This window comes from Anarhichas minor, unplaced genomic scaffold (genome assembly GCF_050575085.1).
Source record: "Anarhichas minor isolate MPS153535 unplaced genomic scaffold, ASM5057508v1 ptg000040l, whole genome shotgun sequence".
NCBI classification, from domain to species: domain Eukaryota; kingdom Metazoa; phylum Chordata; class Actinopteri; order Perciformes; family Anarhichadidae; genus Anarhichas; species Anarhichas minor.
In genome coordinates this window covers 8,530,904-8,555,732 of record NW_027466486.1, presented here as the reverse complement: position 1 = coordinate 8,555,732, position 24,829 = coordinate 8,530,904, and the positions used below count along the sequence as shown (strand labels likewise).

The window sequence follows — 24,829 nt, the reverse complement described above, 5'->3', positions numbered from 1 at the left end:
GGGTGAATACTGGTCCCGCAGGATTTCTCTCACCGGGGTCAAAAGAGTTGGGAATGGGCTTCGCCATATCTGGGCTATATGCTCCTTTTCTCCGCTGCCCTGCTTGGCACCAATGATATGGTTCATTAACTGCAGCTATAGGGTGTACCTGGGCAGGGAGCCAGAGGATTGAGCTGTCCTGGGTTACACAGACATAAACTGGAGCACAGACTGTGAAGTGAATGTGGAAACTCTACAGGTGGCTAAAATGAAGTCGTATACAGAGAAGTCTGCTCTGAAATATGGGAGGCTTTAGGTAGCTGGCCTTTCGCTTGTGTGCAGTAAAATGTTGTCATCTTGAGGAGATACATCAGAAGTATTCCTGCCTGGGTGTGTGTTTATAGCATACACGTGGCTCTGTGTGTACATGTATGCATGTAGCCCACAAGTCTGTGTTCTCAGTTCGGTGTCAAGAGTCGTGTGAAGTTGTTGCAGACTTCTCCCATGGGTGCATAATTCAAGATTTGGCCATGACAACCACTTACAAAGAGAAAGTTAGACTGGAATGAGGAGGAAGGGATGCAGGGCCACAGAGTGGACAGACAGAGGATGGAAAAAAAGAGGGGGACTGCAGGTAGAGCAAAAAAACAAAACAAATCATCCCAGACCGTAAAAATGCCAGCTCTGGCTCCGGGGCTTTTAAAAGTTGCTTCATCTTAAGATAGAGGCAAGCAGGGAGGAAGACAAGGGTGGAAAAAAATAATTCAGCAGTATTTTTCTGCCCTCTGCTGGATAATGATAAACTAAAATATCTTCATACTCCAATGGCACCTCAGTGAGCAGTGATCAACGCACAACCACATTGACCAGGCACAAACATACCATTAAAACACCGTGACTCTAAGGCATTAGTTGCAGATAGTGAGAGTGAACATACTAGTATGTTTACTCTTGTTGGTTGAGGTGATCGACAGCACAAATTTCAGGTGCAAATATTTCACTTTAACCCATCAGGTCCAACAGAAGATTTCAAGCCTTTTGCTGCTGATCGCTGTGAGTTTATTAACACTCCGGTGCCGAGGCAATCCGCTATCTGCCTGCTTTATCATTACAACCTTCTCTGCTCAGTAAGGTCATGTCTGAGACGTTGTTTACAAGACAGTCTGTATCCCAGGGATGTGTAAGATCTGGGACCCAGGATCTTTATTTATAACAGCTGGAGCAGAGAGATGTGGAGCGCTGACATTTGGCAGAGTGGGGTGAGAGGTCAAGTCTAACACCAATAAAGTGGGACTTTGATCGTGGCATTTATGGATAGAGCAGGCACAGCACCCTCAGAGAGAGAGAGGGAGAGAGAGAGAGAGAGAGAGAGAGAGAGAGAATGGCATTTAAAGAAGAAAAGAGAAAGTGATAGCACTGGGAAGAAAAGAAACAAGGGAATTCATTAGTTATTATTTCCTTCACCTCAGGATTTATTTCACATTAGCAACTGGAATTTGTTCCCCCAATTACTCAATTAATCTTTTGGTAAATAAAATGTTAGGGGGAAAAAAAGTTTAAAATGTCCATCACATTTTCACAGCACCAAACGAGACACTGTCTGACCAACAGCCCAAACCGCAAAACATTCAATTAACAATGACAAAACAGACAAAAGCAGAAAATCGACTGATTAATTTCACTAATCTTGTCGGAACAAATCAAAACCATCAAAAGGGTTGTTCCAAATTTGTGATTGGCCACTGTGTCTCCACAGCATTTAACTTTAACTGCCCAGATGAGAATCCTGTTAAGTTAAATGCATCCTGAACAAAGTGCACAGTCAAGTTGAAACTTTTTTTTTCATCTTTCTTTTTTGAATGTAAATTAATTCTCCTTTAGTTTGTCCAATCTGCTGCCTTCTGAGGGGAAAAACAATATCTATTTTACTATATTATACCTTATTTTATTCATATAAAGATATTCAGCTTAAATATTCCCTCAAATGTTGCCCTAAAATACTCTATAGGACAATATGTTAGTGCTATTCAAATAGGTCAGGCGAAGAAAGAAAGTATTCCTGCCATGTAGTTCACCATAACAGCCACTAGAGGGCGGCATTTCCACACTCAGCACAGGAACGAACCACCCGATCGCAACCTTTCACTGTGCAAAGTGATGCATGATGGTCAGCGTAGTACCAGACTACTCTGTCTAAACCAGAACTACAAATTGAACCATGTGACACACCAAACCCAGAGTGACAGGTTGTGCGTGTGCACGCTCCGTGACAACTTTCTGCGGAACTTGTGCCTCCTTCTCGGCATGTGTGTGTCGTTGCTTCCTATTGACAGAAACTTCTTGAAACAGGTTCACGCAGAGCAGCAGCAGCGCGGAGGGAGCCGACGGTAACATGTCTGTGCTGCGAGGCGGTGCGTGAGCAGGTAAAATCAGGATGAACACGTATGTGTTGACATCAGGTTAGAGCGCACGGATCTACAACTATGAATATATGACAGCATATTTGTGTTGTTATGAAGTAGGCGTGACGTTTTTCTTTTTTATATAACTTCTTGGTTTATTTATTTCGCTTTTTGAGCGTGTGCTTTTTGTTGTTATATTTCCGCGTGAGGCTATATTAGCGTGATCAAAATGAAGTTTAACGGTTATCTGAAGCTTCGGATCGGCGAGGCTTTGGGACTCAAACCGACCACCTTCTCCCTCCGCCACTCTGTCATCTTCAACAAAGCCCCTCCGACCCTGGACCCCTACATGGTGGTGAAGGTGGACGACTTCAAAATTGGACAAACCCTCACCAAACAGAAAACCAACACGCCGACGTTCAACGAGGAGTTCTGCCTCAACGTCAACGACGGGAATCAAATCGAGATGGCAGTTTTCCACGACACTCCAATCGGATATGATGACTTTGTGGCCAACTGCCTTATTCAGTTTGAGGATCTCATCAAAACCTCCAACACAGGAGAAACATTCGAGGGATGGGTGAGTGGAACGTAAACATATTGAGCCTGAACCGGAAAACAATTATGTAAACATGTTTTTAAAATCTTTATTACCCAAAAGCATAGCACTTGATTGACCTATTAGGGTGCCCTTTGACCCATCCCACCCCGCTATTCATGCCTACAGAGTGAGGCTGGGCTTTTGATCCATTTCATACATGCATTTATTTGACAGATTCAGATTCAGACTTTGCAGTAATGTGACATATCATGTGCCATTCTGTAGGATGACACTTTTATTTTTACTTTTATACTTATGTACTTTAACTAAGTAAGATTTTCACTTACTGTAAAATAGATCTGCGAGCAGGTATACTTGGTCCGAGCAACTCTGAACCAAAAGCACACTGACCAGAGGTGACCCAGCCATCTCTGATTAATATACATCTTATTAATAATACTAATACTTTGGGTATTGATCCGACCACCCCTACCAGAGACCAGAAACCAAGCAGTACTTATATGCTAGAACAATATATCTGGCCCCAGGTTTTCTGTGTGTCAATTAACTTGTGCTAGTTTACATAAAAACAACTTTATTGAGGAACATATGTGAGAACAATATCAATACATATAAAAAGGAGGTGAAAGGGAAGATGTTGGGGGCCCTTGTGGGTCTGGGAACCTTTTCTAATCCAATCTTGACAATAAGAACCACTAGATCCATGGATTAATTACCTAATGGGTTTACTAGCCACGATCAGAGGGGCTTGAGGAGTGAGGGGGACCAATCCGATATTTTTATCATATCTGTCTTTCCAGTTATTTCTGGTACAGGGACCTATTGTCTCAAAACAGTATTTCCCCATTTACCTTCTTGAAGTATACTGTAAAACTGATTTAAAAAAAAAAAAAGAATAGAGTTCCTATGATGGACTTGGATTACGAAAGTCATCATAAAAAAGTTCAGTAAAACTCCTACAGGTTCTCCTCTCTACACAAGGGTATTGTAGTTTTCCCAATGAGAGCGTTGATACATGCTGAACAGTATTTAAGAGCAGGTTCATGAAACAAAACATGCCGTTTAGCTCAGGGCGACGTTCACTACACGTGTCGGGGTGAGAAACATTGCCTGAAAACATCAGCACTTCCTTGTATGCACAGGCTGTCTGGAGGCTAACACCCTCACAGATTCACATCGACAGGTCTCAGTCTGGGCACGATGCACCGGACAGGGTCCTCTCGTGTTTTGCACCCATTGGCTTAGAAACTGTGTGGTCTGAAACCACACACACTTCACTACTGCTGTTGCAAAGGTGTTATTTCTGCTTACAGATAGTCATACCACAATGTAGAGTGCACACAAACAGGCACACATCACACCAGCCTGCACGAGATTTGACCTGCCTGTAGAAACAAATGTGTGGTGATAAAACCCCCCCCACACTTTGCCTTTCTCAAGACCGTTAAGGAATAAAGTGGACCTCATCAAAGCTCAGATTAAATGCCTTATGTAGAGTATCACATTAGTCTCACTCTCTTCCAGACACAAACATAAAATTGCCCCTTAAACTGGAGTTTCCCTCCTCTTCCTTGTCTTCATCCGTCTCGGACTATAAGCCACTGCAGCAGGTGTTGGTGAATGTAACCTGAGCCTGTTTAGGCCCGGAGTGGGCTCAGGTGGTATCGACCACGTACAACAACACTCTCGTCACACGCAGAATGGTCTCTCTTCTACGGGCATATTCTCCTTCAGCCAACAATTAAGCATGTTTTTTATTAATCGCCCAGCGAGTTTATATTTTGCAGCAAAACACTTAATTTCACCTGTGAAAGAAAGTAAATCAATTCAACAGCCAAAAGGGACCTTACAGGAACTGTAATGTAACTGTAATTCCCACCCACCGGACCTCACTGACCATCCAGAGACTTCTGCGGTTCATCACTTCTCACCTGACATTTACATTGACTGTGCAACGCAGTGTGGGCAAGTCGCAGGGGCATAACTTCAACCAGTACATCAACAAACAAACAAGTACGGTGCACTTAAAAGCATTCAGGACATAAGGCGCCATAATTACACTTTGGAGCAACAGAACAAAGTACAAAAGAGATAAGAAAGAAAATAAAACATGTGCAAATACAAGCAAATTGATGCAAATATATGCAAATTGATACAAATAGGATGCACATCGACTAATATTGAAGGCAATCAAGCTTCTGCACGTTTTTAAAATGTGTGTAAAAGCGATGAGAAATGAATATCCTTATGTAATTAAAGTTGGTGTTGATGTTTGTTTGAGCAGGATGAAAAGCCAAATCGATGTGCTTTTGCACACGTATTCACCAAGACACCCCCCCCCCCCCCCCCAAACGTTTGGGGGAAGTGGTGTGAAAGTGGAGCCCGGCGCGTAGTTTTCTCGAAGAAGTATTTACGTGTAAGTCTCACTTCAAGACACAAGCCTGAAGTTGTTATCCGTTAGATCTGAACTGTGGACGGTTTGTTTCACATGTGCGGCAGCAGAGACTGAGGCACAAGTCTCCGCACGCCCACACTGCTATTTATCACAGTGTTCCCAGCGTCTGATCAGAGCTCAAAGGGCTCACCATGAAAATACTCACTCTCTGTCGGCTCTTTTCCAAATTTCTCTTTTCTCCCCTCCCGTGCACACAGTCCAGTTTGAGGCACTTAAACCTTAGTTACTCATCTCCTGCTTTTAACTTCTTTTAACGTGATGTCAGAAGTGACATCATGCGTCTGAGACATTCACCATCTGACATTTAGACTCACAAGGCCACTTTCCTTTGCCTCCCACCCGTTGACGCTGCGTGGCACTACATCGTGACATCTTGGACTCCTTTGAGCTCTCACAACATGTTGTCAGTAATCAGTATTAGGGTATGTGTGGTGTTGGGGTTGTTTATCATGCTTGAAGTAGTCAAGTCCGTCTGAGATGCATTCAAACTGAAAGTAGGTTAAATATGGGCCCTCAAGCAAAGTGTTCTGCTTGCTTGACTAAAACGGGCCCCATCCCCTGTTTGAAAAAAAAAAAAGAAACTTCCTCATTTTGTGATGCAGCATTTAGTGTTCTGCTTTTAATCTACAGCCACATGCTGCCTTCACCCCTCTATTTGAGATCAGATCATCATCTGCTCCATCCTAATTTATAAGTTCACCTTTTTTTTTTTCAAGACGTCTTAGTACAATGCTCATTATGTCGATTTTAAGAGTTAATGATCGCTGAAATTGTTCCTCCTGGCCAAAGCCAGAAGCCAATTTACGGTTTTGACAACAACCAATAGCTCTTCCTATATACATATGGACATAGAGGTATTGTTTTAAGAGAGCCTTGAAAAAAAATGTGGAACTGTCCTTTATTCCTTTTGTACAGCTGAGCTGTTTCACCGACGGAGAGAGATATGTCAGGAATGCATTGCAGCTCTTTAGCTCTTTCCTAGAGCTTGGCCAGAGTAAGCAAAGGGGAAAAGATATAGCACACATAGAGGAAGTCTTCACAGTGGACAAGTCAAACATGCTGTCTAGACAGTAAGTTAAGAGAAGGATATGAGTAGGTAAACGAAAACAAAACCAGTTGAGATGAAGTGAAATGAACTAAAATAAAGTGCTACAGTAAATTTGCCAAATGAGTCGCCACAATTTTCACCTAATGTGTCACTGTTTTGTGGGTAGAAAGAATTTTCCAGACGGGGGTGTATGTGTAGTATAAATAGAACAGATCTCTATTTAAGTGTCCAGTGGCCCAAGTTTCCACTCAGTGGTTTCTGCAGGAAGTGTCTCGTTCTGTCTCCCCGTCGCTGTCCATCCCTCAGAAGACACTCTTCTGTATGTAGAGCTATTTAACGTGTACGCGGATGTCATCACTCCCAGCTGAGCATCACGTCACCACAACCTCTGCTACAAGCCCAACCTGCCAGACCGGCTTTGCTGCCTTTCAGACACACTGCCCAAATTCCTCAGACATTATGTGCAAACATTTGCGGTTACGTAGCAAATGTCCATTCTTCAAATGGCGAAATGTCACGCGCCATCTCATATGCCCGCATTGAATGTGCCGTATTTCTGGTTTCCTATTTGTTTCATACAGGGGAGTTTTGGTTACATAGTATTTATAATGAATAGGTCTTAATTGTATTGGATGCTAATATCTGTCCGTGCTGTTTCTGTTTAGCTATATTTGAGTATGCAGAAATGTAATTGTGAGTTTGTGTGTCTGCAGATGGACTTGGAGCCAGAGGGCAAGGTTTACATTCATATTACACTCACTGGATCCTTCACTGATGGTAAGGTTGCTCCTTTAGACTGAAATGCAGCTCTGTGTTTCTCCTCATGCAGGAACATCGCTATTGCTCTTCTCCTCCTCTCAAACTTTGTCACACACTCTTGAACGGCGGTAACCGTTCATACCAACTCAGTTAGTCACTCTCTTGTGACTATTACTATTCTGCGAAACACGGCCGACTGTTTTGAATAGTTATCTGTGAGCCGTTGATTACCCAGAGTGCAACTGTGTAATTACAGAGGCTCTGAGAATAGGTGTGCATGTTTTTGTGTGACTCGAGTAGGTTCGTATGTGTCAGGTAGTATGTCAGGTATGCTTGGTGTAGCTAATCTCCTGTGATGAGAGCAATGTTTCCTTCCTTCAGAGGTCAGAGGGCATCTGTAGCTTTATTATGCACGTGATCTTTTAACCAATGTAGATGTAACTTTTTAAATGACACCAGTAGGAAGTGACCTGGCAGGTCTTTCGAAGCAGAAGTCTGTTTAGCTGGTGGCTACTTGGCCTCCGTTATGTTCCCCTTTTTTTTAATCTGCTGCCATCATGCCTCACTGCCAGCCAAACCTCATGAAGCACTAACATTTCATTTACCTATGAAATACATGCCAAATGCATTCATTTACAGCTTAAACTAAGGTAGTCCAGGTGTTTTGCTCGGATTGTCTAACCTTTTAAAATCTCCTGGCACACCACTCTAGAATAGCCTCTTTTTCCTTTTTTTTGCCCTCTGCAGAGTCCACTGGAATGTTTGTTTTCCACGAAAGCACCTGTCACAATACTCCCAGCAGACATCACAATTTACTCCCCAAACTTTGGAGATAAGCTTTATGTGAATATTTTGAGAGTGTACGTTCTGCGTCAGTCATGTGCTTTAAAGGTCACTATTGTTGAAACACAGGTGACCTGAAAGGCAAAAATTTTTTTTTTTAATTTTCACATTGCGTGCTGGTCAACCTCAAAGGGTATGTGAGGAGCTGCAGAAAGCACAGAGCAACGAGAGCCAGCTGCCAAATATAGAACAAAGAACAAGCTCATACTGATGCCGGTGAATGCAACATTACACTAACACTAGAGCTAGACGGCATGGTTGAAATGAATGAATTACTGATATTGATATACATTATCAAATGGCACATTTGTTCAAAATAAAGAGTACATATTAACAAATTATTGTTTATTTATTGTGGACATTGTACAGTGAGAAAGTAAGCAGTTGTGCATATGATAGAATTTCTTTCAGTGCACAAAAACACTTTATTAAGAATGTAAAGCCTCCTCACACTTCTACCACAATCGTTGTTTGCAGGGGGATGGCGGGGGGCTCAGCAGACGGGTTTCCGTAATGCATGCGTGGTTTTCCATCTCACAAATAGCTCGACTACACTTCTCTTGAACTACAACACATAGAGCCAAACAATGCAGATGTGCACAAAGAAGATAATACGATATGCACATGAATTTGCACGACACAATCTCTAAAGGACTGCTGTTCAGACCTTTCTCTATCGTCTTTTATTCCACCTGTCTTCTCTTCATCTTTCCTCATTCTGTCTGTTCTTTATCTCATATTAGTGACCTTTTGTCATGCAACAGTTAGAGTTGGATGATATGGAGAAACATAAATTGAAGATATCCTTCTGATAATGATATCACAATATTTGTTGAGGTTTGGAAACTCATTTGCAAGTCAAACAGGGAATTTTGCACCTGACATTGTCAAATGTATACATCATGCTGGGAAACATTGGACTTGTACTGAAACAATCAGTTTGATCCATCAAATGAAAATGTACTAACAACAAGTTATTCTTATGTTCCAGCTTCTGAAATGTGAAGATTTTATGCTTTTCGATGTTTTATGTCATTCCCCTTTAAGACTTATAACCCTTTATAGAAAAGATCTGAGAGGCAAGTGGGAAAAAAATACATCTGGTGATCAATTTTCTAAGTCGGATCTAAATAGTTTACTCTAAAAAACGTTGTTGCCAGGATGATCTTTCTAGGTTACTTTCCTTTCCCTCAGTTATTGTTATTGTAATACTCAAGTCCTATCTAGAACATGAGGCAGTGGTGCACTTCAACCTCTTGTGGTGAACACTTCATTCTGAAAGAACAGAAATTTCCCCCGACAAATCACCCGTTTTCCCAGATGAAAAAAGCACCTTAGAAGAACGATCCTTGTAAAACTGGCAAAAACTTTTGATTTTGATCAAACCTAAAAAAAATATATCGACAGAATATTTTTTTCTAATTACCTCTCAGGGCTTCTAAAGTTAATGTGATGGCAATTTGACATATTTGAGCCCAAGTCACTTTGATGTAAATGTCACAAAATAACTAAATAGTTTTTCTGGTTACATAATGTTTTAAGTAATATGGAACAAAATATGGCACAAATAGTCAACTGAAGTTCTACACCAATGCCTGTGGGAATCTAGCCCTTTAGCTGCCAAGTGCTCCACTGCGTTCACCAGATGGTCGCTAAACGTATCTGTTGACTGTTCGGTGCTGAGCATGCAGTGTACATTGTGCTTAATGGGGGCCTTTGAGCTGAAAACAGCTGCCTGTTGTAGCCGTAAACGTCGCTATGTGACATTAAAGGTCTGGGTTACAAAACCAGAACGAGGACCTGAAAGATGTTATAGAGCTCTGTAGAGTCAGGTGATATTAATATCATGCGAGTTTGCCACAATGAGTGACCCCTTTCACATACAAGTAGTGGTATGATACATTTCTGATATAGAGATATTGATTAGTTCCTTTAAAGAAATCCCACATCATGATAAAATGTATCCATTTTCAAATTTTTGTGTTTTTAAAACTTTAGCCCTTATGGCATATGGTGTAGGAATTAATGTATGGATTTCTGACTCATTGCATTTGTCACACTCATTTTGTCTTCACACAAACTTTTGCTCTCTTTTCTTTTTGTCAGATGACGCCATAGTGACGAGCCACCAGCAGTTTACAAGGAAGAGACAGGGGGCCCTAAAACGGAAGATCCACCAGGTGAACGGACACAAGTTCATGTCCACTTTCCTCCGTCAGCCCACCTTCTGTTTCCACTGCAAAGAGTTCATCTGGTGAGAAAGTCGAGCTACGTCAAATCACTGGAGCCTGCACGTATCTGTGTGCTCTGTAAACAGGATCTGATCGTGTGCCTTTCTCTGTGTTGTAGGGGTGTTTTTGGAAAGCAGGGTTACCAGTGCCAAGGTGAGCAGACCTTATTTTCTCTTTCTGTCACAGTTACTTAAACATACAGACACTGTTTGACACTGAGCTGTTGCTTTCTCCAGTGTGCACCTGTGTGGTTCACAAACGATGCCACCAGCATGTCGTCACTGTGTGTCCTCGCATGAAGAACCCAACAAAAGAGCAGGTAAGAACAGTCTGACTGTCCGATGAGACGCGACACTCGACTTCAGGGACTCAAGTATGTTGTTGCTGTTATTTTTCACCGCTCAAGCAGTTTATGTGTCGTACAGGATGTGCAAACGATAGAAGACCTTTTACAGCCCCCTCCTCCTACACAAACACACACACACACACACACCCCTGATTAACACCTGCAGTAAAACAAACTGCACAGGTTCCTGTTTCTGTGTTGAGATGGTCACTGAGCTAGAACACTATACTTTTCCACGCATGCTTGTTGTAGCATTTTCACATGTTTCTATAAATACATCTGTGCTTGTTTTAGCATTGGAACAGGTCCCTTTTTGCTCTGTCTTACGATATTTTGCTGATCATTACAAGTTTCTCTTCCATTGGAAAATTTAGAAAGAAGCGAATGCAGCAATAATCAGAAAGGACGATGACAAAAATAGGAACATGCAGAAACATTTTTAAGAATATATACACACACGAATATATACACACATAGTGGTTAGTTTACAGTATGTCTTCTCTCCACAGCCCATAAACCAAGGCTTCAGCATCAACGTCCCCCACATGTTCAACATCCACAACTACAAAACGCCCACCTTCTGTGACCACTGTGGCTCCCTGCTGTGGGGAATAGTCAGGCAGGGGCTGCACTGTAAAAGTAAGACTTGCGTCAACACTGGTCTCTCAAAATCCAATCTCAAATGTCCTAATTTGTCTATTATTGAGTGTTCCTGTCTGTCTGTGTGGTCTCTCTCTCTTCAGTCTGTAAAATGGATGTTCACATCCGCTGCAAAGGCAACGTCGCTCCGAACTGTGGGGTCAACAGCGTGGAACTGGCCAGTAAGCTGGCAGAGATGGGTCTGCAGGCTGGAGGACTCTCTAAACGCAACTCGGTGGTACAAAGGCCGAGTCAAATCAGTGTTGATTTTACTTAATTGTAGCTTTTATGAGTCGTGTTAAATTGATGTCCTTTTGCACAGGCCAAAAGTGCAAGTCAGATGAGTGCCCCCGCTGAAAGGAGGGAGAGTACAGCCACTCAGCAGCAGACTCCTCGACTGGGCCTCTCAGACTTCACGTTCCTTCAAGTCCTTGGCAAGGGCAGTTTTGGCAAGGTGGGAATGACATAAGAGGATGATGAGAAATGATGAAGACCTAAGTGAACAATAAGGAAGCCGGTAGAATGTGGGAATATGGTCAAGAGGCAATTTATTCAGATAAATTCAATAACTTTTTCAAAGGATTTTGTAACATGAAGCATATCAGTTGGTATTTCCAGTACTAGAATACATTTACTTAAATAGATAAACCTCATATTCTGATAGGATTTGCATCAAGGTGACGCTGAATTTGGAAAAACACGTGTGAATTCTCACCTTTCCTACTCTTGTGTATGTTGTATCTACAGGTGATGCTGGCGAGACTAAACAGCAAAGATCAGGTTTTTGCGGTCAAGGTGTTGAAGAAGGACATCATTTTGCAGGACGATGATGTGGAGTGTACCATGACGGAAAAGAGGGTGCTGTCACTGGCCCGCTGTCACCCCTACCTCACACAGATGTTCTGCTGCTTCCAGTCGCCGGTCAGTACAGATTTCACACACATGTATTTGTATAACAATACAATTTTATTATGAGGGCAATCTGTGCATTTTTCCAATCAACAGAGGTAATGTTTTCATCTCAGACCAAATACTGCCTACTGTGCTTTCTTATAGAAATGTTTTCAGATCAAGTTGTGGCATAAATAAGTGTTCCTTGAAAAGAGCACCGTGCAACAAAGATTGTGCAACTTTGCAGTAATACACTGTATCTCTTGACTTTTGAGGTATTTTGATGGTTAACTTGCACATGATCATTTGAATCCAGTTTAAATAACTAGTATGCCAGATTATATGTTATTTTTCAGTATAGCACATTTCTAATAACACTTGTGTTATTTTTAAGAATCGCATAACAATATAAAAACCTGTATGGTATTAGTTTAATCTTTTTCTATGTTATTACACTGATGCCTTCCACAAGTCTTTATATCATTCAGATGATTCTTCTGAGTACAGTGGTCTTCATGTGGCATAGTTTTATATACCTACAGCCTTGCTTATCAATACATTCATGTAAATACATTTAAATACATAAATACATATTGTACATGTTAGTAAATAGCATGGGATTCATTTGAGTGAAATATCATGAATTACTCCCCACACTATTTTCAGATCCATTAATCTGTACCTGCACGTAAAACGGTTCAGACACAATGCAGTGTGTACAGTTGGTATGTGGTGTGTTATTAGGACACAGCATTGTAATGCGTACATTGGTCAGCAGGTGGCAGCAGTTTCCCGTTGTTGTGCCTGAGAAGGTGTGAGGGAGTAAATACGGCTCGGCTGGCTGAGCTGTTCCTCCTAATCTGCTTTCATTGTTTGAATTGCCACTGACCTACTTCATCTGGGATCAAAATAGAGCAGCACAAAGTGAACTGGCTCATTCAAACCCCACACACAACCACAGAATAGCTTTTGTTCCACTGCACATCATATTTTACTTGTAGATGTCTTGTTGTCCTTTTTCTGAGCAGGTCGTCACTATAATTAACTTGTCATTTTATCGTAAAAGCACCAAGGAACGTTTTGAAACCTCTTCAAAAAGGTTCGATCAGTCTTTAAGTTTTGTTATAACATTGCTATAGTAAGAAGTACTACATGTTGACAATTTAAAGAGTAACTTTTCTCCTGAGTGATTTTTTTTTTTTCTTGAGTGAGAGGGGGGGAGGTGGGATGAGTTGCGTCTGTGGGGCGGTGGAGTGGGCACAAATTTTTTTACCAAATGTTGTGTCCTCGGAAACTTGTCGTTCAACACAGCAATTCATCATCATCTGCTCATCTTGAGCAGATGATGCAAATTAAATCGTGTCTCGCATTGCCAGACATTTAGCTCATCGAGTCGACGGAGGGTTGGAGAAGGTCTTGTAAAATACATTAGTAAAAGTTAACTCTGGAAATCCCAGAGGCTACCATCAGTTGGCTTTACATTTAAAATGCACACTCACACAGGAAAAGGCATCTGTGGTTATTTTAATGTTCAAGTAGAATTGTATAATTTAATTGAAGTAACCGTAACAGTGAACCACTTTTTTGAGAAAAGATAGGTACTTGCACTTTATGTGTCTGGCATTTAGAAATTATACAACTCAGTAGGATTCATTAGAGACGAACAACCAAGACACTATTCTAGTGTGGAATTAAGGATTTCCTTTACAGCTTCACAGCTACACCACACACAGTACAGCCTGCTTTACTTGTGCAACACTATTAAACGTTCTACGTCTCAGGGTAAATGCAAACTACTCTAAACCACAGAGCAGTAAAGCGGAGGCAGCTGTGGCTGAATGTCCTGATCTCTTCAGGAAGCTTCATGAGCAGATCTCGACATCACATTCTCCTGCAGTGTTTATTTTCCCCCAGGTTCTCATTTTCTAGATTACATATCGACCAAAGCCTGTAATGAGAGAGAAAGATTTATGGGTTTGATCAGTATTCCTTTTGCCCCATTGACTTCAGCGTCAGTTAGTTGCACAGGAATTCATTAAAACAGACATTTGTGAAATTAACGAGACGCAGACGTCATCTTTGAAGCAATCTCGGCATGACCGTGGTCATGGGTTCTTGAACTGGATAATAACAAGGAGCCTAGTGGGGTTTGTATTCACATGTTTAAATCTCATTCGCTCTTTCTTTTGCAGGACCGTCTCTTCTTTGTGATGGAGTTTGTGAATGGTGGCGATCTTATGTTCCACATCCAGAAGTCCAGGAAGTTTGAAGAGCCCAGAGCATGTTTCTACACAGCAGAGATCACCTCCGCTCTCATGTTCCTGCACAGCAAAGGCATCATCTACAGGTCAGAATCAGGGAGCACACACACAACAATGGGCTTTGCAGTCCAAGTCTACATCTTAACTAGATATTTTCTCTTTTAACGAGTCCTAAAATAGCATTTTGAAGAATGTAATATTACATTCACTACAAAAATCCTTGCTTCAAATTATTGGCACGACGGGAACCAAGATGATTAAATTGTTTTCTTGTTTTAAGAAAACAAATGTTGCGAATTGCCGAATATCATAAAAGAAATGTGTTAAAGGAGAACGCCACACATTAATCTCAGTTTACTTATCGAATAGAACATTTCACAGCCTTCAAAAAAATATTTTTTTTATTATGTCTTGATGATGTCATAACCTCTGATAATATAATCAGGGTCATATATCGATTTGGGTTTGGAGACAAAACATTTATAACAGAAACCCTACGTGGCATGAAAAAGATGTGGGCATTCAAACAGGGACAGTCTAACTGAAGCACAATCCAGCATTTTTGGATCTTGACCCATATTAAGGACTTAATTCAGGATACTGTGTTTTGTCCTCTGTTGCATCAATGTTGTCCATTTGTTTAATCTGTCTTTGGTGAATTCATGGGAGTGAAATACTAAATCTCTGGGATACTCCTTTAAGACGGATGTGTTCCATGTTTTTATCCAGACATTATTTACTCACTTTTCCCATTTGAGTTGAAACATCAGTGCACTTTTTGAAGTCATTCATCATACTGAGTTTGCCGCTGTGGTTTCATCGCGGCCTCCTCTCAAATTCAATTCTCCAGGCAGCTCTTGCAGCACAGTGTGTTGCAGCCAAACACTTGGACTGTGCATCCAAATGTTCACTGTTAACTCAGCGTCGCCTGTATTTTCCGCAAGCACAGCGTAACAACAGATTGCCACAGAGTGCACGCTATAACAGCATGGTTACAATATTCTGTTTATGTGAAATGCACTTTCATAATATACTTTGTGTTTTTTTTAAAAGTTTTATATGATACATGCTCCTATTACAGCATCAGACATTTGAGTATGTGCTTTGAGACCTTTTTAAAATGCTGTTGTGTTTGCAGGGAGTTGGGTGGCAGAGCTCGGGCTCCCTGCCAGTGCACGTTGACAAGAAAGGTGGCATCATGTGAGCTAAATCCTGAGCTATATTTAGTGGTCCAAGTGTTCTGTGATGTCCTGCACCGCATAGCATGACTCTAGCTCAAGTGGCCACACACAGTTTGCATGCTACAACTAAAATAACAAGCCAAAGAGCAGCTTGCACATCAGGCCAGTGCAAGACGAGCAGAGCTTATGCCGCCTCCTTAAAGTAAGAGTGTAGCCTCAGTCACTGTGTTGTGTAATGTACTCAACTAGATATCTCTCTAGATATAATCTCTTTTACCTTGGCGTGAAGTCGTGCTTTGAAGCTTTCAGTTGATTCAACTGCATGTTACCGTCCTCCTCCAAGAAGTTTAAAGATGTTGTTTTAACAGTCCTGTGGTTATTCATGACATGCAATACATCGAGTTTTGTTGAAGACTTCATTTCAAACAGTCTGAACCCAGGCCCGGCTGACTGTTAACAACGGTTTAGTGAGGAAAGTCTGCAGGGGGTGAATACATTATCTTGAACAGCTGCTCCATGTCATGCCATCCAGTACAAAAGCCCTGCAATAAACACTGCCTTTGTCAAACTGTTAAAGCTTTGCTGGGACTGTGCCAGAGAGGCGCTGTGTTGTGGTGTCTAATTAGTTTTGTGCCCACCACCATGTTAGACAACAAACCATAGTAGGAGGAAACAAAACATTTTAAAAGAATGGATTTTAAAAAATGCAATAATGTCAGTGCTTTAATTCTTGTTTGTCAAAGCACTGCTAAATTGTAATTAGTATCACAGTGGTGTAACCTTAAGTTGATGTGTATTTGTATAGATTTCACAAGGCGTGATAGTTTGTCCAGATGTGCTCTTGCCCTGTAAAACCACAAAAGAAAATAAGTGACACAGTGCGTGCGTCATCATGTTTGTCAGACCTTCCTTTTCTCTTTGGAAATGTTTCTATTAGTGCAACTCTACATCTTACCCAGTTAGTTGTCCTTGCAGTGGGATACAGTAGCTCAGTGTTGTAAATGTTCTGACTGTGGATACCAATCTGTCTGACTGACCCACTTCCTATAGGAAGAGGCTTAAGTTAAATCAGGTTTTGTCCTCCAGTGTGTTGAGGTGCCTGGGTGAAGGAGAACAGGAGCACTCGTTGCAGTGTGTTAATTGCATAGTGATGTGTGATGAGAGCCTGGTAGTAAAACCAGAAGGGTTAGAGATTCATTTCTCAGTGGACACATTCATACTGAAATATTCACACCAATAGTACTTGAAGCAATTTGGAGCATGAAAATAAACTGAGCAGAACTGCCCGTATATCACAGACACAGATACTGGCCTCGAACACTTCTGTTATTCCTGTTGTATTAAGCCCTTATATGCTCTTACTGTGGTCTTGATGCGTTGGCATCAGGGTTGCTCTCTTCTGGCCTGTTTGTAAGGCTGCGAGGGACACCATGAGTCACTGTTACACAATCTGTTTACATTAGAGAAGAGCAAACCAGATTAATCCAACCAAACCAGTGTTGCTCAACCAGCAGGCTGCCTGTTTTTGTTTTTTGTTTTTTTTTCATTCAGAATGTCGGTGTCACTGTATTTGTCTGTCTGACGAAATCATTCAGGATCCTTTTTTACGTTTTTGTTCTGCTGGAGAAAACGGGATATAAAATAATCTGTTCTTTTTTTAAGTTGTATGTATCTCCCAAATGTTGTTAGTTGTCTTGAGCATCAGCCTGTGCTATAACATAGTATCTTCTATCCAGCTTCAGACAATGTCTGTAAAATGACCTCTGTCTTAAATTGGGTCACTTTATCGCAGATTAGAGTTTAGCTTCAGAGCCCACATTTAGAGGGATTAATCTCACTCTCCGATGACAAAGCAACAGCTCGCATGAACACAGACGAGATCTTTTTCATCATGTGGTTAGGGAGACCGCACTGGAGAAGATACTTCCACTAATATGACAATACTATTTATTTTCAATTGAATTAATATTGAGATATGATAACGACAACTTCAAAATGATAAGAAAAACAAAATGATTCATTTCTGTGGTAAAATTAAATCAATTTTATTGATATACCCCCAAATCAAAATTTATTTTAGAGGAAAACAGCCAACATTGATATCTCCCAATAAATAGGTGTTCCAAAATGAATCAACAAAACAACATCACCGTATCTTCATTTACTTCCAGTGCATCTGATTACATCTGATCTAGTAACCTGTAAGAATATGTTCCAACAACTGGAGTCAGAAGAAATATTGTTAGGAAGTCCACAGAAGACCATCTCTTTATGTCTTTTTGTTACTCCCTCCCTCGATATAACTAGAAACAATACCAACAAGGTGCGATGGAGACTGAGCATTTTAGCAGCTGTTGGAGTCGAGTGCATTTTGGTGGTTGATTTATTCCTGCTGGATAACAATGCCCAAAACAAACGACTAATATTCTTTCACTGTCTGTGTTTGTCTTTCAGGGATCTAAAATTGGACAATGTTCTTCTTGACAAAGACGGTCACTGTAAGCTGGCGGACTTTGGCATGTGCAAAGAGGGCATATTTGAAGGCACTGCAACAGCAACTTTCTGTGGGACCCCAGATTACATTGCCCCCGAGGTCAGTTTCTACACTTGAACACGCTGAACAAACATAACTAACTTCAAGATAACGTAACTTTTAAACACACACAGTTTGAGACCCATAACTACTAACGATGACAGATATGTGGATACTTTATCCACCGCACCTGTGATACAGGACATTTTCATATATTTTGGTGCTGTTTTATATATTTCGGTTTTAACGTCAGCAGAATCCAGCAAAGCATAAATTCAAACACATTTAGCCTCCTGCAGCCCAGGTCTTCTGAGTTCATATGATGCAGTTCCAAGTCCCATCCTCTCTCCATCACACCACCTTACGATAAACAAACACTGTGGCCACTGCCTGTAACTCCCTCCGGACTTACTGGAAGTCAGCGGACCTGTGAGGTCAGCTTGTGAAAGGCTCTGTGACTTGACAAGTCCTGATCTCCTCATCAGACTGCACTTTTACAGACGCGCTTGGTTTTCATAATGAAGGATTAAGTGTGTGTCCTCGTGTTTGAGAGATTTTTCTCTGACCAAAGCTGAGTGTGTCTGAATTTATGAAAGGCTTGTTTGTTGTCCTCAACACTTGCTCCTCAGTGTAGCCTCACTGGCAACACACAAATCCAACACGTCTACCAACTGAACCTCATGACATGGTTTTAAGTTTGCTGTAATGCTCTCTGTGCTGTGATGGTTAACTTTAATGGTATGCTGTGACATGTCTCCACAGATCCTGCAGGAGATGATGTATGGGCCCTCTGTTGATTGGTGGGCTCTCGGGGTGCTCCTCTATGAGATGCTGTCGGGACACGCTCCCTTTGAGGCCGAAAATGAAGATGACCTCTTTGAATCCATCCTCAATGAAGACATTGTTTATGCGTCTTGGCTCAGCGCAGAGGCAGTGAATATACTCAAAGCTGTAAGTCTGCGTCTTTAAAATGGTTCATCAACTTGTAGAAGTTGCATGATGGATAAAGCTAGATGAAAGCCAGGTGTTGCTGCCGTCTTTGTCGTTTGGCAGACATTTACCCTCCTCAGATTGCCGCTGTCTGACTTTTTTCACAGTGGAAAGAAGGAAATGTTTATGAAGCTTTTTTTAATACTCAAAAACTGATGGAGGAAATCAATTGCCCACTGGCCTAGTCAACAGCATTGTGGATAGAAAACCAATAGGTTGTGAACATTTACTAAAATACCAAGTACCTGCATTCCTGGACAGTGTAACACGAGCCTGCCGTGTCATATGTTATATATTTCTGTGATCAAGGTTTGTTATTTGTTGTCCTTCAGACTGACTGACACTCTCTGACTGCAGAGTGACCATGGAGCTCTGCCAGCCAGCTCTTTGGCCCGGGTCTCTTACATAACTATATTAAGGCATGGTCCACTGCCCGGTCACAGCGCACAAGCTATAAATACGACGACACCCCCTCCCTCCACTCCCCCCTTCTTTGCACCCAGTTCTCCTCTTATCCTTGTTGTCATTCCAACATGCTTCGGGAAGCATAGGACCGACCTCCCCTGGGGATTTGTGTCACTGCTGCCAGTGTCACATGTGATGTAAAGATGCTTGTTGGTGTGATTGGATTTGAACACTGCTGCACTATTTATACTGAGCGTCGATCCGTTGCAAGGTTCTCCTTGTTCCAATAAGCAATTTCATGAAGTTCAATTGAGTATGTTGACAGTAATTACTTTTTTAAATAATAACTGAAGTTTATTTTAGTGGTTTGTGTGGAGATGGTTTATAAACGGGTGGATGTTGATTGTCAGTTGAAGCTATGAATTAGGTCAGAAACAAATAATTACTTTCATTGTTGATTTTTTTTATTAATCATTTAATCTATAAAATATCCAAAGACCGTATAAGATGCCCGTCTCCAAGGGCGACGTCCTCACATTGCCTTTTTTGTGCAACAAACACTCCAAAACTCAAAGAAGTTTGATTTACATTCATATAAAACACCCCCACTTTACAGAAGCTGGAAGCAGCAAATAACTAATATTTTGGTTTACAGATGAAAAATTGTTCATTAAATTATACATTTTCTGCCAGTTGACAAATTGAACAATCAACCAAGAGTTTCAGCATTTCTTTCTGCTGCTGTCGTGGAGAATGGCCTCTTTATGTGGTAGTGCTGACATGGCAGGTCTGGTGCTGAGGATGGCACAGCTGACGTGTAGCTGACGGAAAGATGGCACCAAACTCGGTGCAATACATTTTCTTAGGTTTTGTGGTCTGTAAGCTCCTCAACTGATTAACCCCTGCTTGTCTGTCTAACTCATTATTTCCACTTCATGGGCCATACTGGTGTACTGGTGTGTTTTAAAAAATATATATATATATTTTAACCCATTAACTACAAACCAAGTCATCAAAGTTATGCTTGCAAGTGACTACATAAACATGAAACTATGTCTTGCAAAAATTAAGAAAAAAAGGACTAAACTATGCAAAGCTGTAAACAGTAGGGTGTTTTAAGTTCAACCACACCTCTTTATCTCCTTATCTCCCCTTTAGTGCCGCTCCTCTTCATCTGCATTTACGTCTCTCTTATTTCCTTTGTCTTACTCTTTCTCTGTGAACTTAGTTTGTCTGAGGCATGTGGTGTCAGTTAGGCCATTGTTGGTTAATAGTGTCTTGAAACTGATATAGCGAGACCTATTGATCTTTCCAATGACTTCGGGTTAATCGGGCCACTGTCACTGTGGACCCGACGGCCCGTCAGTTTGTTGCAGCCTAGTCTGAATGTCACCGCCAGCCCTCGGGTGTGCACGGACTCCTCGGCCAAGAGAGAGCTTTCCAAAACACATTTGTGCTTTCAGTTTTGTCCCAGAGGCAAGTTAAAAAGTTTTTCAATTTTGAGTTTGTTTTGTTTGGACCTCTTTCTCTGGACTCTACAGCCCACCACTACTTTGGTTGCAGAGAAATAGAACGCTGTTCAATTTTTTTGATTGCGTGCAACAACACCAGGAAGTTGAGACACCTTAGTTGCACTTGCACAGTTGAACTTTCTTCAACTGAAGCATTGGGGGATGGGCCAGATACAGGCCAGGGTGTGTTTGTTTTGAGTAAGTTGGGAGGCGGGGATTGCCTGCATGTCATCATGGCTGGAGTCCAGTTTGGCATTACTCCCAAAGAAATCTGGTCTGATCTAGTTGAACAACATGTCATATTTCCTCACTGTGTACGGATCATAAATAATTGATCTGCGGATTCCAAACAGGTGGATCCTACCGCGTAACTGTTGCTATTATGTGTCATCTTCTCTTGATAATTAACAGATTTTAATATTTTCTTATTTAATCTCTCTGAATTCATCCATCATTTGGTTTTCACAGCTCTTGACCAAAAACCCGGCCCGGCGTCTGGGCTGTGTGGCCTCAGAGGTTGGAGAGAGCGCTGTGACCAGCCACACCTTCTTCACTGGCATCGATTGGGAGAAGCTGAATCGTAGAGAAATGGAGCCACCTTTCAAGCCCAGGATCGTAAGTGACATGAATGATTTTATTGATGGCATGATGGTGTGTGTACAAATGATAATGAGGACACTCAAGACATTAGGTAGTGTTTGACTTTGTCTTACCATGTGGTTGTGTTTTTTTGCTAAAATCTTGCTGCTGATGGATCATTCTTTATTATCCCCCTCCAGAAAACACCAGAAGACGTCAACAACTTTGACCCAGATTTTACTCAGGAAGAGCCCACCCTCACGCCCATCGATGACCCGCTGATCCCCTCCGTCAATCAGGAAGAGTTTCGTGACTTCTCCTACACCTCGTCTGAACTGCAGGAGAGCTAAGGGTCTCCTCGTGGATCCGCCAATCATCCTGCCCTCTTCTCTGTGTCTGTGGCTTTTTCTAAGACAGTTCCCAGTGGTACTTGCAGTATGGTGCTGTCACATTCCCCAGAGACATGACGAGTCAGTCAAACACATGCTTGACGAGAACTGGGGAGAACGAGAACCTGATAAACTCTTAAGCATTCCTATAATTACCCAAAGAGTGGCATGTGATCATCTTCTCAAAAATGACATTTAGTTTTGCCGTTCGGACACATTCATTCAAGTGTCTGTGTAGAAATGGTGTATTTGATATGTTGGTATGTTGTAAACTTGTTTGACAAAGGTGAACAACCTCAGAATGTTACTGTACATTTTGCTCTGGATGATTTCGCTTCCAGTAACTTCAAATGAAAAAAGTATTTTTATGAGCACAATGGCGTAGTTTGTGTTTTATTTTTGCACGTACACTGTCTAGGGAAAGGAATAAATAATGAGACAGCCGGCCAGAGATTCCCAGAAAAGTCTAACTGAGTGAGCAGATGAAATAGTTTCTCAATGATGTGACCCTACTGTGGAAAACCTGACCCACACACAGTGGCACAGTGACAGTTAACACAATTACAGGGATGATTTGTCTAAGTAGCTGCAGTCAGTTTTGGATAATAGATGATGTATATAGGTCAAACTCTGTAAGAAAAACTTGGCATCAGTCTCAATGATTCTCCTTGCAATTGAATAACCCAGGCATGTTGAGGATTATGCAACGCTTCATCTGAGGTGAAAGCTCTGTGGTGATTCACGCTGACTCAGACATCCAAAACTTTTGAGATTTCGCCACACAGAGGAACAATGCTAGTATGGTGTTTGCCCATTGCCATATTCAAGTGAGTCTTGGTGCGTCTGAAGGTTTCTCAAGAGTAACAGTAATCATTTAGTAAGCTGCTCTCTGCTTACACAGACAGACACACGCGCCCACACAAACTCTCTCTCTCTCTCTCTCTCTCTCTCTCTCTCTCTCTCTCTCTCTCTCTCTCTCTCTCTCTCTCTCTCTCTCAACAAACGGAGCCTTTGAAAGCTTCCAGGTCCGTGGGCAGACAGCCTGGGTAATGAGAGCTCACACGGGGGCATTTTCAAACTTGCAAATCCCATAAAAGTTATTGAATACCCTCCCTGCTGAACACTTAGACCACCCTCAATGTGAAAATATTGAAATTAGGAGGAGACAGAGAGAGAGAACCTAAAATGTTAACCCTTCAGTACAGTAACTTTGGCATCATCATGGTGAGGGCCTTCAACAGTTCATTTTGTGATTGCAAACCTCTACAGACTAAACAGGAAACCACACTGCGTCATTACCGTTGGCTTTGTTCGAAACAGGAAGACACAAGAAGACAAGAATTATGCTTTTGGGACGCTTTAAGAAGCGTGAATACAGTATGTATTGTTGCTGACAACAACAAAGGAAAAAAAGACACTTGCATTGAAAGGTATATTGTGTTCCCTGTGTTGACCTTTTGGAACGGAGGTTAACTCTTCCTGTTAGTTTCAAGGAGGAAGTCTTCAGTTCTCCACATTACATCTGTTTATCTTCTCAGCCCCATATCCTGTTGAGAACTGTGTGGCTGTATACTGTGAATTAGTACTGTATATAGTTCAGTCTAATCTGAAACTGGAAGCAGTGCTGCTATGCTTTTACAGCACAAAACAAGAGCTAATGCAAAGCAATGTTTATTTACAAAAACAAATAAAAAAATGGTTTCTAATAATGCAACTGAACTTTCCGAACAAATCCTGTTGAACAGCATTTTAACTTTAAAACACCTAACTTTTAAAAAGTGCATTGATCTCAGGGATTTAATAGCATCCAACTTATCTACTTAAAGCGTTCCTTAACAAACATGGGCGGTGAGCTCTATACAAAGAATGGGACATTGGATTAAATGACGAGTGTTTGTTTACCCATTAACGGGACCCCGTTTGGCAGCTTTCCTCAGGTAATGTCTGAATGAGAGGAAAGATGGAGGAGCCTTGTCTCAGCTTATATTACTGAGACTGACTGATGGCTGCCAGCAGTGCCTCTTCACTGCTTGATTGAATCACTGTTTGACTCTGCTGTCCTGCCTGTAGGATTGATGCCCCGAAAGTAGCAGAAGAAGAAATAAAACTACACAGACATCACCTAAGTGATTCTCTGTAGAAATCTTAATGTTTCCTACTTGTTGGGCTTTTTGTGCATCTGCACAAAGTCCCAGAATCCAATCAGATGATGACCATTGTTACAATAACAATGCAATCTTTCTTGTACATCTCAACATTTCTCTTTAAAATTATTATATTAATGTTGTTTCACAGCACAGAGTCCCATCAGTGTATTTTCACTGAACTCCCAAGACATAAGAAAAGTTTTTGCGACAATAATAAACTAGCTTTTCATAAGTTTGCTCACTATAAATGTGTTACAAAAATAATCTCACACCATTTGCTATTGCAGAGATAACTGGCAGAGCTTGGAATATAACACCTTTCTGAAGTGACCAAAAGAATAGAAAGAGGTGTGGCTAGCATCGTAGACAACTTCCAGACTATCGTCAAGTTAAACTAAATGACTAAATACATAAACATTATTTGATGCAACTGAGTAATCTGTAACACTCAGGATTGAAAACAGGCTCAGTCATTGCTGCTGAAGCGCTGCTACTAGCGTAGTGTAAGACCCATATGAATCCTTATATAATTTTCCACTGATTTTCTTAGTCACACCCTGGTTTATTGGCCTAAAAAATAAATTCACAAGGTATAGCAAAGCTACTCATGGCTTTTCTGGTCATGTGTTTGTTTGTTCTCAAGCCAAAGTCTGCTGCTCTGACACACAAACTGACGTG

The 24,829-nt window shown here is 41.4% G+C and overlaps 1 protein-coding gene across 1 annotated transcript; it reads left to right on the top strand.

The window, feature by feature from the left end:
* Window positions 1–2,294: 2,294 nt before the first annotated feature.
* On the top strand, window positions 2,295–22,381 carry prkcha (protein kinase C, eta, a). The gene is made up of 14 exons (XM_076107704.1): window positions 2,295–2,961; window positions 7,160–7,223; window positions 10,155–10,302; window positions 10,398–10,432; window positions 10,516–10,598; window positions 11,135–11,264; window positions 11,369–11,502; window positions 11,587–11,718; window positions 12,012–12,185; window positions 14,348–14,502; window positions 18,052–18,190; window positions 18,893–19,081; window positions 21,505–21,651; window positions 21,816–22,381. The coding sequence occupies exons 1-14, from the start codon at window positions 2,611–2,613 to the stop codon at window positions 21,963–21,965; spliced, it is 2,031 nt and encodes a 676-aa protein (XP_075963819.1). The 5' UTR covers window positions 2,295–2,610; the 3' UTR covers window positions 21,966–22,381.
* Window positions 22,382–24,829: the final 2,448 nt, after the last annotated feature.

Excerpts from the sequence above, each read along its gene's own strand:
- prkcha (XM_076107704.1), top strand. The coding sequence starts at position 2,611 with ATGAAGTTTAACGGTTATCTGAAGCTTCGGATCGGCGAGGCTTTGGGA. Across the intron at positions 2,962-7,159 it reads GAGAAACATTCGAGGGATGG|ATGGACTTGGAGCCAGAGGG; the intron begins GTGAGTGGAACG and ends GTGTGTCTGCAG. Across the intron at positions 7,224-10,154 it reads CACTGGATCCTTCACTGATG|ATGACGCCATAGTGACGAGC; the intron begins GTAAGGTTGCTC and ends TCTTTTTGTCAG.